General features: G+C 44.1%; 1 protein-coding gene across 1 annotated transcript in view; it reads right to left on the bottom strand.

Annotated features, from left to right (window-relative positions):
* Window positions 1–16,260, bottom strand: part of THUMPD2 (THUMP domain 2 tRNA and snRNA guanosine methyltransferase) — a gene marked incomplete at its 3' end in the record, with an annotated part of 821,919 nt that overhangs the window by 208,077 nt on the left and 597,582 nt on the right. The window contains exon 7 of the mRNA XM_082250943.1: window positions 9,716–9,787. Within this exon, the coding sequence (XP_082107069.1) occupies window positions 9,716–9,787 (72 nt within the window). The remainder of the gene's footprint in view (window positions 1–9,715; window positions 9,788–16,260) is intronic.

Genomic DNA, 16,260 nt, shown 5'->3' with positions numbered 1-16,260 from the left:
GGGTTTCTCTAAGTTTGTGGAGAAATGTCGAGAGATGTGTGGCAAGTGCGTAGGAAGGGGAAGTTTTGTTTTTAAATATCCAAGCTGTGTATTTCATCTAGGAGAGAATTCATCTGTTGGGATCTTTGCTTCCTAGTGTGGGATATTGTTAGCATCAATATCCCGCGGATAAACTCTTTATGAGCGTTCCAATATGTGAATGGACTTGTGTCCTGCGCGTCATTGATTCGGAAGAAGTCTTGAATATGTTGGGCAATTATCTTTTGGTGATCAGCGTTCTGAATTACCAAACTGTCACATCTCCAGATGCGTGTGGACGGGTGGGAGTTGGTGTCTGCAAGGTGGTCCGTGGTCCGACCACAAAATGTTGTGGACAAGCGACGCGGTCACTAGTTGCAATAACCCCCAATCAACCAAATAGAAATCAATCCTGGAGTATGAGTTTTGTCTAGCAGAATCAAAGAGTGGGCATGCTTCAGCCAAAAGGAACAAGGCCTAGGTAGCCCTAAAGGAAGATAGAGCGACGGTTCTGGTGTTGAAATACAGTAGTTCTTGTAGGAGTATTATTTGTGTGCACAGCTTGGTGGAGCACTGTCGCTGTTCTAGTCCAGAGGGGCATTGATGGAGGAATCTATAACTTGTAGAATAGAAGATAACGAGCTAAGAATCTCATCGCATAACTTGTGAACAAATGAGGTTGTTGCCAAAAAAGCAGAGAAAATAAAAATAAAAAAACAGAAATGTAAAAAAGAAGGGTCGATCAGGACCCATGCAACGCATGCTGCCTGTGTAGCAAGGGGACTAGGGTATGGTGTAGTGTACCCCTGAGACACCCAGGGAATCTAGGTTCATGTAGGGATTTCAGAAGGAAGGAGTTTAGGTCAGTAGTCATTTGCTTTCCTATGGTGAACCACCTGCCAATCCAGAGTGTGATGTTGAAGTTCTGTAGTGGAGGATGAAGGAGCAGAGGTGTGTTGGTGGTCAGGGGACAATGTCCCATTCTCTCAAAAGGTGGATACCATTGTCCACAAAGATGACAAGATGAGTGGATCCGCTGTGAGTGATGCTGAGTTTGGCTGGGTATTTCAACTTGTATATAATTTTGTGGTTCCGAAGCACCTTGGTGATGGTTGAGAGATTTCTTCGTTGCTGGAGCGCATACTTAGAATAATCATGAAGGAGTTGCAGGTTGGACGCATGTGAGGGAATGTTCTCTGATTTGCGTAAGGTATCCAAAATGCGTTCCTTGACTTGGAAAAAGTGAAGAGCATTCCATCTCTTTGTACGTCAGTCGGTAAGTATGAGGGTTTAGGGATCCTGTGTACCCTGTCTATGGTCAGGTCCGCAGGTGTCAGGGATGGAACCAGGTCTTTAATCGTGAACGGATATAGTGTGGTAGCTGCTGTGGTGATACAGATTTGGAATGCCCCGTATTTTGAGGTTGTTCCTACGGGAATGATCCTCTAGATCAGCTAATTTGGATTTGCTGAGCGAGAGTTCATCTTGCTGGGATCCATGCGAATCTGCCAGCATGTGAAATGAGGAAGTGACCTTGCTGATTTTATTTTCCACTTGGTGCACTCTGTCGCCTAATTCGTGGACTTCAGCTCTACATTGTTGCATGGAGGCCACCATGTCTGCTTGTAATGAGACCCTTAGCAATAGCAGCATGTCCTTGAGAGTTATATCAGATATTGGTTGACCTGTGGTAGGGAAGTGGGTAATGGGGTCTGCTTGTTGAGTGATCTGTTCAGTTGCAGGCGGGAGACCCATCTCGGCATGTTCCAAGAAGTCATGGTTCTCCTCGGCATCCTTGCAGGGTTTTGATTTAATGGGGCTCCTAGTGGAAGGCGTGCTGTATCCTGAGGTAGGTGAGGGAGAGTCTGGGTAGTCTGTATGTCCCGTTGCGCCGCTGCAGATGCTCGTCTCCACCGTGCTGTTACCAGTTACTAGAGGCCTGAAAACCCGTGGCGCCGTATGACTCCCACCGCCATTTTGGGGAAGTCTCTGCGGCATTGTGGGGAAATATTCAGAGAGTTTACTCACCGTGGATTACTTGTTCCAGTTCCTCCACATACTGGAGTGTGAGGCACGTGTTCAGAATGCTGGGGGTTCAGTTGCCGTGTCGCAGAGCGACCTGAGTCTCCTAGTAGAGGATGTATTCCCTGGGTGTGGAGCGGAGCTCTCAGAAAACAAGTGGCCAATATTGCTGAGCGGTCGCCACGCCCCCCTTGAGCTCCTCTTTAAGGGATCCTCTTTTTTATTGGCTCTCTAGTTTTGGAGCGGGCAGATTGACAAGCTCATGACCCAAATTGAAACCCTTGACAAACAAAACAAAAACCCATCCCTCCCATACATTATCTAATGCAATCCTTGAGCTAAGACAGAAACTCAGATCCTTACTACTTTACAAATTTGAAAATAACCTCAAATTTACCAAGGCCAACTACTATACGCTACGCAATAAAGCGAGTACTCTCCTTGCCCGAAGGGTTAAAGCACAACGTCTGAAATCTAATATCCCCTCGCTCCTTCATCCAATCACGAATAATCTCTTAACCAACCCCCCAAGACAAAGCAAAGTGCTGCAGTAGTGGACTCACTGCAATATAAAAATTAATTCACTACTGCAGTGCAGTCAGCGCAAAACTGCTAGGAAAAAACTAGGCAACAACAGCTACACAATAAGATACACATACACACTGCACAACTGCTATAAAAAGAGCAAGGCAAAAGCTACACAATAAAATACACATTACACACTGCTCAACTGCTATAAAAAGAGCAAGGCAACAGCTACACGTTACAGTGAATTGAACTGGAATTAGTGGAGGACTATCTGCACTGCAGTATGGAACTCACTGCAAATACTGCATTCAGTGCAATACTGCTAGAAGAAAAGCAAGGCAAGTAGGCAACAGCTACACATGTCACAGTGGATTGGCCTGGAGTCAGTGGAGGACTATCCTGCACTGCAGTATGGCACTTACTGCAACTACTGCAGTCAGTGCAATACTGCTAGAAGAAAAGCAAGGCAACAGCTACACAGTGGATTGGACTGTGTGTACTACCGCTGCAGTAGGGCACTCACTCATTGGAATCATTTTAAATCGCTACTGCACTACTTCAGTAGTGATTTAAAATTATTGCAGCAGTGAGTGGCGTTCTACTGCAGCAGTAGTCCACTGGCACTGACTCCAATCCACTGTTTATGTCTATTTTTTTTTCTAGCACTTTTGCACTGACTGCAGGGCAGCGCAGTCAGTGCAAAACTGTTAGAAAAAAATAGATAGACAAGCTAGACAGTGGATTGGACAGACTCAGTGGACTGGTGGACAGACACTACACTATAGACTAGCTACACTTTCAAATCAATACTCCCAGTTAAGTAGAACAATATTATAGTGCAGAAAGCATAACATTTCAGCATGATCACCAGTTAAACAGCTTCTTTTATTTTCATTAATTGCTGCCACTTCACTAAAAACACGCTCACTTGGTATTGAGGAAAGAGGAGCAGAAAGGCATCTTCTAGCATGAGAAGTAAATCTTTTGTAGCGTGCCTCATTTTCTTTCCACCACTGAAGAGGATCACTTCTTCTGTCAACTACTGGTTCCTTCAAATCGAGATGAAGTTCATCATCCAGGCTCATTATTGCCAATTCTGATGAATCCTCTGCATGAGGCCCCAATAAAACGCTGAACATTGCATCTATTTGACCACGATGAATTTTCTCTTCTGTCCATTGTCTTTTGGGACATTTTTCTCCTGCATCCTGCTCTTCCACATCAGAAACGTTCTCTTCTTGTCCTTGACTTTTCTTTTCATCAGGCGGAACCTCCTGCACCTTCTGTTGAAAATTTTCTGTCAGCCATTGCTTTGCTTTGGCCAATACATCATCAGAGGAGAAAGAATGGTTCTTGTATCGAGGATCCAAAAGACATAAAAGCACAATAAAGTAGTTTTATTCTCCTCATGCTTCTCAAACCTTTCGGCGAGGCTGTCCCTCATGGCCTGCCTACATGCTTTGATGCCACATGTGTTGGGTCCTTCATTCTGTTGAAGAAGCATCTTCAGGACTCTCACACATGGGATCACAGAGGAAACAGATGAGTCCTAATGACTCACCTCCAGTGTCACTTCCTCAATGGGTACGAGCATCTCTATAATGTTGCCTACCATGTCCCATGATCTGCAGTAGGGCAAGAATGTCCTCCAAGTCCATATTCTCCAGAATATATAGTGAGAGCTCGCTTCTGCTCCAGCACCCTCTGTAACATGTGTAGTGTTGAGTTCCATCGTATTGGAACAGCCTGTATCAGGTTGTTTTTGGGTAGGCCAAGGTCTTCCTGAATGCACCCCAGTCGCTGCTTGGCAACAACAGAATGGTGGAAATGGCCTGCACACTTTTTCAGCATGGTAATAATGTCCAGAAAACCTTTCTGGTGTGACAGACCATCATTTACCACCAGTTGGAGGGTGTGTGCTATGCAACTGAGGTCTGACACTTCAGCAAATCTCAAACCTTTAACCCTGTTCGCTACAATGTCTCGCAGCACAAGCATCACTCGGTCTTTGCCAATTCCCCATTTTTCTAGCATGCCTAGAAACATTTCTTTAATGTACTCCCCAGTGTGGGATCCTTGCATCACTTTTGTATTCAACACCAAATGCCTTCTTGTCCATCCGCTGTCAATGTAGTGGCATGTAAGACTCAGTGATTATGTTTAACCTGACCAGCAGTCCGCTGTGAATGAGAGCGAGTTGCCAGCATTCTCTGGTTTCACCATAGTCGTAACTTTGTCAACGACCTTTTGGTGAATCTTTTGCAGCATTTCAGTTTGATGATAAAACTTGTCACTCTTCGGTGTGTATCTTGGCTCAACTATGGACATCAACCGCTTAAATCCGGAGTCAGACACTATTGTAAATGGCTGGTTATCAGTGATCATCATCTCTGTGATTACTCTGTCCAGCAGTTGTGATCTTCCATCAGATTTTTGCCACCTGTTTTTTTCTGCCACCTGAAACATATCTGTTATTGTTCTTTTTCTGTCCTGCATGATACAATTCAAGATGATAACCTCTTAGATGGACCCAAAGATTTGACATATTTTGTTTTTTGCAGTTATTGATCCCATGCTCACATTGTTTTTGCATGTTTTGCACAGTGCTACTGATTTTCCTGGCGATGGAGAAGAGAAATATTCCCACACCACACTTTAAATATTTCTATCTCCATCCATCTCCATTGAAACAAGAAAGAGTCAGTCAGAGTAAGACACAAATTTTGTCTTACACAAAATGGCTGGCTGGCACCCTGTTGTGGTGGGTGGCTGTCTGGCTGGCAGGCACCGTGGGGTGGGTGTCTGGCCGGCACCCTGTGGTAGCTGGCACCCTGTTGTGGTGGGTGGCTATCTGGCTGGCAGGCACCGTGTGGTGGGTGGGTGGCTGGCTGGCACCCTGTTGTGGTGGGTGGCTGTCTGGCTGGTAGGCATCATGTGGTGGGTGGGTGGCTGGCACCCTGTGGTGGCTGTCTGGCTGGCACCCTGTGTGGTGGCTGGCCTGGCACGTACAGGCCCAGGGCCTGAGGCTGGAGAGCTGGTACAGTCAGGACGGAGGACGACGGAGGAGGACTCAGGCAGGGCCTGTGGCTGGCTGGTTGGACTGTGTGGGACTGGGTTGCTGGCTGGCACTGGGCAGCTGTGGGAGGTGGGTGGGTGGCCGCTGTGTTACAGAACAGAACGATACAGAGAGAGTGTTTGTTGGTCACTTTTATCATTTATCATAGAACAGATAGAATACAGAACGTGTGTCAGACTGTTGGTCACTGGCACTGCACTCACTAGATGTAGCAGAATTCTTCTTGTCCCGACTCTCCCGACCAACCATGCAGACTCCACCGTCCAGTGTGCGGAGGCGCGTGGCGCAACATACGCGATGATGTCACAAATTTCGGCAATATCGGTAAATCAAAAGCCAATTCCGATATATCGGGGAAAGTCCACATCGGCCCTCGATAATCGGTCGCTCTCTAACATATACTTCCCCCAACCCATCCCTCGCTTTACTACATGTGGGCCTGGAAACCTTTCAACCAAAAGCCAGAACGGTCATAATACATCTCTTATTAGCTGCCAAATGAAATATCACTAGGTTATGGAAGACTACAAACACATCTTCCTTATTGACCACAATTACCAACCTTAACCAACAATGTGAAATGGAAAAAATAATAGCCAGGAAAAACATGAATCTTGAAACATTTTCAAATCAATGGTCTTTATGGTTAGCACACCCGAAATGTAAAAGCCACCTGTAATACTCTCGGCCTAGTCTACTATGCTGTTGTATGCAACTTGTTTAGGAAAGTACTCTTACTTGATGTTGGCAAATCCACCCCTTTACCCCTCCCCTTACCTTTCCCCTCCCCACCCCCCCCCCCCCCCCCACTCTCCGCCGACATAAACCTATCTTTTAATGTAATGCTTATATTGCTTACTACTGTTTATTGTTCACCTTATAGCCCTACTGTTATTGTGGAAACTACGCCAACTATCTGGATCTCCTGGGCTGAACCACACCTATATATCTTCTGTATTGTTTTATTAAGGTTATTAAGTGAAATAAATAAAAAAAAAGCCGTAGCTATCCTGTAGCAGCACAAACAAAATGGCACCGATCCTACAGCAGCAAACTTCGGTGTCTTCAGACACACCTGGAAGTGAAATCACTGGCTTCGCTCCCCCTCTGTGGTTTGCTGCTGTAGAATCGGTGCCGTTTTGTTTGTGCTGCTACAGGATAGCTGCGGCTTTTTTATATATACACTTTACCCAAAACCAGCTACATATGAGAGTAATAAACTGGATGTTTTAATAAATTGATTTTATCAAGCATTATTGATCTATGAATGGATCTCTTTATGTTTGAGCAATAAACGAGATATCGGAGGCATGGAGCTGAAGCTGTGAACCAAATGGTGGTTGAACTAACAGCTAGTTTGTATGTCTGCTTTTACTGACCTTCATGGTCAAAACTAAAGGTGAGCGAGCACTGCACCTGAAAGGGTTTCTTGGTGTTTGAATGCACGTTTTTGAAGTCCCCTTACATTGTTACACCTTAATGTTGTGAAAACCATAAGGACTGAGTTGAATTACTTCTGTCACTGAATGGACACCGGTTTCTCATTTATGAGCACATTATTCACTGGATATATTCATCTTGTAAAAGAATATCGGTGTATAAACAATCTATGGTTTTTATGTGTCATGTGAAGCCAATGTAGCAGTTTCACTGTTATGAGTATTTAAAGGAACAGCACACCATGTTTTGTTTATTCCTTTTTGCCTAGTGACAAGGTACACTGTATGGAGTGGTATCAGCGCATGAGTTTAATTTGTTTTAACAGTCAAAAGCACACAGTCAGGACAGAGACACAAAAACATATCCACACGCAATCAGGGCAGACAAATCCACAAGACTAATAGGCAAGGGATTGTCAAACAAACAGTATGGGGAGCTAGACACTGCCAGGGAGGACATGTACCAAATTAAAATATTACTTAAATACTTCTTGTCCTTGCACACATCCCTTGCAGGTTAAATTGATGCAATATTTTTCTAATTAAGGACAAAAACTATTGAAAGTGTTACCTGCAGGCGCTATGAATTTTGGGGTTCTTGGAGATTTCTTTTATTATCAAATGATCAGCACTTGGCCTAAATTTGCTGGACCAACCAGGCCATAACAAAACCCTTTTAACCACTTTACCACCAGAGGATTTTGCTGTCTTACGTCCAGGCCACTTTTTGCGATTCGGCGCTGTGCGACTTTAACTGACAATTGCGCAGTCGTGCGACGCCGTACCAAACAAAATTTACGTCCTTTTTTTCCCACAAACAGAGCTTTCTTTTGGTGGTATTTGATCACCCGTGCAATTTTTACTTTTTGCGCTATAAACAAAAAAAGAAGAGCGTTTATTTTGAAAAAATAACATTTTTCACATTTTTTTTAGATGAAATTCCCCCCCCAAAAAAATGTAAAAATCTAAATTTTTTTAAATTTTTGGCCAATTTGTTTTCTGCTACCTATGTTTGGTAAAAAAAAATCACCATAAGCGTATTTTGATTGGTTTGCGCAAAAGTTATTGCGTTTACTAACTAAGGGAAAGATTTCTGTCATATTTGGTGTTTTTTTTTTAAACGCGTAATGGCGGCGATCTGCGATTTTTTTTGCGGGACTGCGACATTGCGGCGGACAGATCGGACCCTTGACTGACATTTTTGACACTTTTGGGGGTACCAGTGACATTACAGCAGTAATCAGTGCTATATATATGCACTGTTACTGTAAAAATGACACTGGCAGGGAAGGGGTTCATTTTATTGGAGAGGGAGGGGTTAATGTATGCCTGGTGCTTACTAACGTGTGGGGAGGGGGAGGTGACTGAGTGAGTCAGGGACAGATCGGATGTTTAGCTATGCTGAACCATGCTATCTGTCCCTGCCTGTCACTTAGGAGATCCGCCCGCTCTGTTTACACAGGCGGGCGGATCTCCAAACTAGATTCCCCGACAATCGGGGAAGAGCAGCCGCTCCTCCCCTGGCCCGACTCCCGCTGGGACTGAACACAGTGGGAGCGAGCCTCCGGCGGTGCACGCGCGGCGCCCACAAGGGGCGGAGTCCAGCGATGTAGGTCTACGTCGCTGGACGATAACGAGCCACATTGCTGCAGTAGCAGCAATGTGAGCGGAGTTAAAGTGGTTAAAATCCTTGCCTCACATATAGGCTTCCCTAACTTTTTTGAGGCCTCAGATAACTTTTTTGATCATCGTATGACATCACACATGTCAAAAGCAAAGAGCACACCAGATCCTAGATATCGGAGATTTAAATAAGACTTACATACTTCTTAGGGAGGGTTTAGTAACTGATAGCTTTAATGTAATGGGGGTGAAGAGGTGGTAAAAGTTGCGGTGCACGTTTTCCATAAGTTAAATCTGTGTTTTCATTAAGGTTTCTTATAAGAATTTATACAAGTCAGTTGTAAGTCATTTGTTTACATTTATCGGTTTAATCTAATATCTAATGTTTGTTCAATTATGTTGAAAAAGTCAACAACTACATGCTGTGAAACAACAAGGAAAATTGGGCAACTGTTTGTGCAATTTCCTTATAGTGTGTACCCCACTTAAGGGTGTACTAACTTTCTCACATGGTTTAAAAACACTGGTGTAAAGTAATATGAAACACTACATAAGTCACACTGACATTTGCCTTTAGAGAAAAAAAACAGCATTGCGAATAAGCCATTCAAGTAATGGACACACTTTAGCTAGCACATATAATGGAAGACATTAAGGCTTGGTTCACACCTGTGTGGCTGCGTTCTTTGCATATGACAGCCCACACAGCCAGTTGACTGACCTACCTGCAGACACGTGGGAGAAAGACAGGACTTTTTTTTTTTTAATTGCGCTGCACAGAACTGCTGCGATTGAGTGCACTCCAAAAAAAGCAGGCGGTTCATCGATTCATGGAGGTGCTATTAAGAATTAACAGCATGCTATACATCTGCTAAAGAGCAGAGCATTTCTCTTGCGTTTCGGGAACAAGCGCGAATGGCGCAGGTTCCCAACACAAAATAATGTAAACCTAGCCTTAAATTCAGTCTAAAATATATGATAAGATAGCATAACACCACTTCTTACATACAGGCCATTCCTTAGCTGCCTCCAACAATATCGTTCCAACGCCACACATTGGGTCAAGAACACGTGATGCCACCTATAAGAGATTACAAACCATTTCACCAGTGGAATTCCTCCAAAATACATCATAATTATTGAGACAATACCCCTCTCCATCCCAGAAATACTTACTGGCAACCTTCTAAAAAAACGTCAGGAAAAAGACTCCCCCCCCCCCCCACATCTCAAAAATTAGACTATCATCAAAAAGTTAATTTATTTCAGTAAATTAATTTAAAAAGTCAAACTTATATAGATTCATTACACACAGAATGATACATTTCAAGCATTTCTTTATTTTAATTTTGAGGATTGTCTGCATTGCTGGGTCCGGTGTCTCTCATCTTCCTCTTGACAGGAAGTTTAGGTCAGTCAAATTTGCTGGCCAATTAAGCACAGAGATACCATGATCATTAAACCAGGTTTTGGTACTTTTGCAAGTGTGTGCAGGGGCCAAGTTCTGCTGGAAAATGAAATCAGCATCTCCATAAAGCTGGTCAGTAGACGGAATTTCCTGGGGTTGCACTGACTTTGGACTTGATAAAACACAATCGCCCAACACCAGCAGATGACATGGCTCCCCAAATCATCACTGACTAGAAACTTCACACTGGACCTCATGCAACTTGAATTCTGTGCCTCTCCACTCTTCCTCCAGACTGAATGAACCAAATGAAATGCAAAATTTACCACAGTCCGTTGGTTACAGAAAGATTTATAAACTTCTGAATGTTGCAGTGAGCACTGTTGGAGCCATAATCCATAAAAATTCTAAATCAGCCACGACCAGGTGCTTCTCGCAGAGGAGTGAAAAGAATTATCAGAAGAGTTGTCCAAGAGCCACTTGTTGAGCACTTTAGAAAGACCTGGAATTAGCAGGTACAATTGTTTTAAAGAAAAGAATAGGTAGTGCACTCAACTGTCATGGCCTGTGTGCACACTCACTACACAAGACTCCATTGCTAAAGAAAAAGCATGTTGAAAGTCTTTTTAAAGTTTGCTGCACAACATTTAGACAAGCCTGTGAAATACTGGGAGAATATAGTCTTGTCAGATGAGACCAAAATTTTACTCTTTAGATGCCATAATACACACAATGTTTGGAAATCAAATGGCACTGCACAATCCCCCAAAAAAGCCATACCAACAGTGATGTTTGGAGGTGGGAACATCATGGCGTGGGGCTGTTTATCAGCATACGATACTGGCAAACAACATGTCATTGAAGGATGAGTGGAAAAACTGGATTTTTGACTTACCAGAAAATGTTTTTCTCTGAAGTTCATTGACATACGCAGCTCCATATTCGTCTAAACCATTGGGTTATGCTGCCCCCTACAGGCAGGAACTCTAGGCTGGAAAAAAAAAACTTTACCACGCCTATGGGGCAGTCCCTGCAGGCATACACCCACTCACTCTGCTATAGGATTCAGGTTTGTTGCAAGCAGTGTTAGAGGAAAAACCCCAACCCACTCAGAATAGGCAGGGCAGGTGCTGCGTCTGTCAATGAACTTCAGAGAAAAGGATTTTACGTTAAGTCAAAAATCCAGTTTTCTCTATCGTTTATTGACAGATGCAGCTCCATATTCTTCTTAACCATTGGGATGTCCCAAAGCAGTATTTACATCAGGGGTGGGAAAACAATGCAGAGAAAGAACTTAATTCCCCAAAGGCTAAAACATAGCCAACCAGTTAACATGGAGCTCAACCAGGAACAGCTGGGGCTCACCTAGAAACACATACACCCTCAAAGAGAAAATGTTCTCTTTTAAACAGCAGCCTGCAAAACCTTGCGGCCAAAAGAAGCATCCGAGGATGCCAACCTGTCTACTTTGTGGAATTTTGTGAACGTGTGCACAGACGACCAAGTTGCAGTTATGTGTCCCTAGGACAGGGGACACGATACATATACAGTACACATAAAATGGGACTATTGTACACTGTATGGTATGATACTGGGGATAAGGATGACACCCGATATGTTTCGGACTTAACAGGGTGATGTCCTTCAAAGGCTGCATCCAAATTCATCCATACATCTGAACAAGATAATAAATGCAATATTTCAAGATATAATCAATGCATGCTATTTAGTAATGTATGGATATATATTGCAGTACTCACGTATCCGTAAAGAATTGGTGTGTGTCAGCTCATGAAAGAGCCAATAAAGTGAACACTGCTGGTGCATGGTGGCAACAGATCTCAGTTTTGAGGAAAATTTGCGGCAGATGTGCAGTGTGATGTGCAGGCTAAGTAGATTGTATGGATCACAAGGACCTGGGGCCGGTGTAATTACCTGGGCCCTATTGCTGCTAAACTGTTAAAAAGAGGTATACACAGGAAAATATATTATTCCTTTTTACAACAAAAAAGGGGGGTGTACCTGCGCTTAGGAATAAGTATATACACTCTATGGTGAAGAAAAAGACTTCTTTGGCTGCTGCTGATAGAGGAATAAATTCCCTTAAAGTGACTGTGTGCAAGTGAATCATCGTTGCACTAAAACATCTCTATATATGAATTATATATATAAAACGAGGATGAGGTTATGCGGTATGAATGTGCTACCTCTTATCTCACACTATAATATTAAATAAATAAATAGAATGTGCAAACAATACAATCATAAAAGTGATCGTATCTGTGATGTGATAATAAATAAAATCTGCGATGAATATTCAATAACTTATAGGCTCCATTCACACTGCCGCGACTTGTCAGGCGACTTGTCAGCCTGACAAGTCGCGGTCCATGCTCTGCTACAGGACCCGTTCTAATAGGAGCGACATAAGTCGCTCCGACTTAGAAAAAGGGTCCTGTACTACTTCGGGCGACCTCGGAGCAACTTGCATTGACTTCAATTATGTGAAGTCCGTGCAAGTCGCGCCGAAGTCGAGGTGCACGGGACTTCACAGGTCGCACCCGAAGTCGTGCAGGAGTCGTGCCGCTTCAGTGTGAATGCGGTAATAAAGTGTAAAAAATATATACTGCTTATCCTATATCCACAAATAAATACAGTGATGCTGTTAAATAAATATCATAAAAACTCTCTCATACAGTGGATAAATCCAATAAAGTGACAAGTGCTAGTGCAAAACATTCATAGACTCCTCCACCCAATGTTCTATATTCCTTCGATTAAATGGTTCATAGATAAATCAAATAGGTGACCAGTGTCCACTCTGCAGAGTAATCACGCTTGTGAATTCACACTGTGCCCAGTGCTGTGAGACGTGCTCCCCTCTTTCCTCCCTGCTTACCAGAAGTAGGTTGGATATGAGCCTTATAAGTCTCCACTAGTGGTAAAACACCTCCTCCAGGGATAGGGGTCACTCCAGGATGTCCTCTTATTACTCCTGATACTTCCGGCACTCTATCCTCCTCACCGCCACGTACCAGCCACCATATAAATAGAGCAAGCTTCCATAGTGCAATATGTTTAACCACATCCCGCCCGCCCTATAGCAGAATGACGGTGGGATTGTGGTTGTATTATCCCGACCGGACGTCATATGACGGCGGCAGGATAATACAGCTCTGCGCGCCCCCCGGGGGCGCGCAGAGTGGCGATCGGTGATGCGAGGTGTCAGTCTGACTCCCTGCATCTCCGATCTCGGTAAAGAGCCTACTGACGTAGGCTCTTTACCATGTGACCAGCCGTGTCCAATCACGGCTGGTCACATAGTAAACAGGAAAAGCCGTTCGGCTTTCCTTAGTTCGTGCCTGACAGGCACGAGTAAAGGAGCGCCGATCGGCGGCTCCCCCGCCAGTGCCCTCCCTATCAGTGCTGCCCACCAGTGCCCATCATTGCCATCTATCAGTGTCGCCCACCAGTGCCCATTAGTGCCCATCAGTGCCAATCAGTGCCAGCTATCAGTGCCCACCAGTGCCGCCTATCAGTGCCCATTAGTGCCACCTATCAGTACCCATCAATGCCACCTATCAGTGCCCATCAGTGCCGCCTATCAGTGCCCAGCAGTGCCGCCTATCAGTGCCCAGCAGTGCCGCCTATCAGTGCCCAGCAGTGCCGCCTATCAGTGCTACCTATCAGTGCCGCCTATCAGTGCCACCCCATCAGTGCCTCCTCATCAGTGCCTGTCAGTGCAGTCTCATCAGTGCAGGAAAAAACATATTTATTTACAAAATTGTATAACAAACAAAAAAACTTTTTTTTTTTCTTCAAACTTTTCGGTCTTTTTTTATTTGTTTAGCAAAAAGGAAAAAACCCAGAGGTGATAAAATACCACCAAAAGAAAGCTCTATTTGCGGGGGGAAAATGACATAAATTTGGTGTAGGAACAGTGTTGCATGACCGCGCAATTGTCATTCAAAATGCAACAGCGCTAAAAGGGGAAAATTGGCCTGGGCAGGAAGGGAGTAAAAGTGCCCAGTATTGAAGTGGTTAAAAAGCTTATATTAAGATAAACAAAGATTACACCCACAATTATATTGTGCTACGTATGCTATTTCCTGCTGTGGTGGACGCTGTGACCATCCTGCGCTCCAACCACCGGAAATGGAACTGATGTCAGGCGCTCGACTCGAAGCTTGACCGGTTTCGCCACACCCACACGGCGTCCTCTGAAGCTATAGCGTCATGCGTCAAACTAACCTAAATACCAGTATAATTTGCTTGCTCCACCTAACTAATTACCATCCTGGGGGTATCATTAGGCATCTCACTGGAAGTGCAGTATCCGCCATCTTACTCTCCTGGAAGTATGTAAGGTGCCATAATAGTACTCCCTTTTGAACATACTGTCAGCAATATATGCATTGCTCCAAATACATATCTATTAATTCTCTTACTATATTTAATTCAATTCTACTAAGTCATCATTTCACCCAATACCAACTCGCATTATCCTCAGAATATAGCATAATTGCTACATTATAATCATTTTACATACAATATACCGTTCTCTTATACTGCTAAAACCATATTAAATTTAATATTGGATTTCTCCAAGTCTAAATAAATATAAGCAAAGAGTAAGGCCATAAAGATATGTCTTCTTAAAATCTCCATATACATATTAATCCAATAATAAAAAAAAAATTCCATAGAGATGTCAATGACTACAAACAAGGAAAAGTTTACAAAATGGCAAGAAAATATGAGAGAGGATAACGCAGACTCCAGAGACTCCTCACCAGAAAGGGAATTCATATCTGACACCTACCCGACAGAAACACCCCAGAGAGGAACTAACAACAGATCCAGCAATTACAATAGCCCGCAATACAATGTACCAACACAGAATACGTTTTAGGCTATCAATAATTACACACCGTCTCCCGGACCAAGAGGCCCCCCTCCGTATAGGCCAAATCAACAGCCGTACCACTCCCCGTATAGAGGCCCATCACCCCAAAGAGCATATGACAGGCCACCTAATTCACCTTATCAAGGGGATTTTTGGGGCAGGGGATATGGGAGACCACCATGGAGAGGACACAGAGGAAGGGGGAACCATTGGGGTCCCCCAAGAAGACAACCCCATTATTGGAGACCGAGAGGCCAATACGGAGGTTATCCAGGAACATCAGAATAAAGAAGAGGATATAGAGGAAGCAAGAGAAAAATGGAAAAGAGAAAATTAGGCCAAGGAATTTTTAATTTAAGTAAAGTTGTTTTTTTTTTGAAGAGGAACTGACAATATTAGATTTGGGACTAAAGTATGCACCTCATAAGAATATGGATACGGAAATCGATTCTGCCACTTCTGTTCACGGCAGCTAAAAGCTGCATCCCCCCGCTCTGGAAGCAAACGCAGCCTCCTACGGTAGCTATGTGGCTCCGCAAGGTTTCTTGCCTCAATGATATGGAAGATCTAGTAGCCTCTGAGCACGGTACACGAGACAAGTTCCTGAAACGCTGGTTCTACTGGCATGAATTTAAATATACTTCAGAATACACGGAGTTGCTTACCCGCTGATGGTCGATGGGCGGGGGTCGGCCGGCCTTCCCCCACCCCCCTCTTTGGTTCTTTCCTGAACCCTTCCTTTCTCACCCTGGTCCCCTTCCTCCTTCTCTTTCTTTCTTTGTCTAATTTCTATAGCTCCTTCTTCTCTTTCTCGGCTCTAGGCATACCGTCTATCGTTTTTTTCATCCTCTTTATCGTTTCTGGGTATTGGCTATTATATTATGGGCTCTCTATACGGTTGTTCAGTCGGTTTCCTGGAGTGATGCAGTGCGACACCCCCTTGGGGGAAGTACTGCCAGTGGACCCTCTGGTGTTTGCCGCGGCATTCCGGGGCACCTGGGGGGGGACCTCCCTTCCCCGGTAGCCGGCCATGAGATGGATGCCGGTGGGGCGGGGGAGTCTACCTGAAGGTGTCCGGAGATTTTGGCTGTTCCCTATTCGGCTTTAGTAGATTAGGCCGTGGGCCTCACGGAGGGTTTACAGTTTGTTTCTGATGTGCTCTATAGACAGCTTAGTGCTACGTTAATACATTTTGAAATGCTGTCTGTATTGTTTATAATTTATTATCTGCTCGCTATAC

This window comes from Pelophylax lessonae, assembly GCF_965119305.1.
Source record: "Pelophylax lessonae genome assembly, chromosome: 3".
Lineage (NCBI taxonomy): Eukaryota > Metazoa > Chordata > Amphibia > Anura > Ranidae > Pelophylax > Pelophylax lessonae.
The sequence above is the reverse complement of the archived record's forward strand: the minus strand, read 5'-3'. Positions and strand labels throughout refer to the sequence as shown.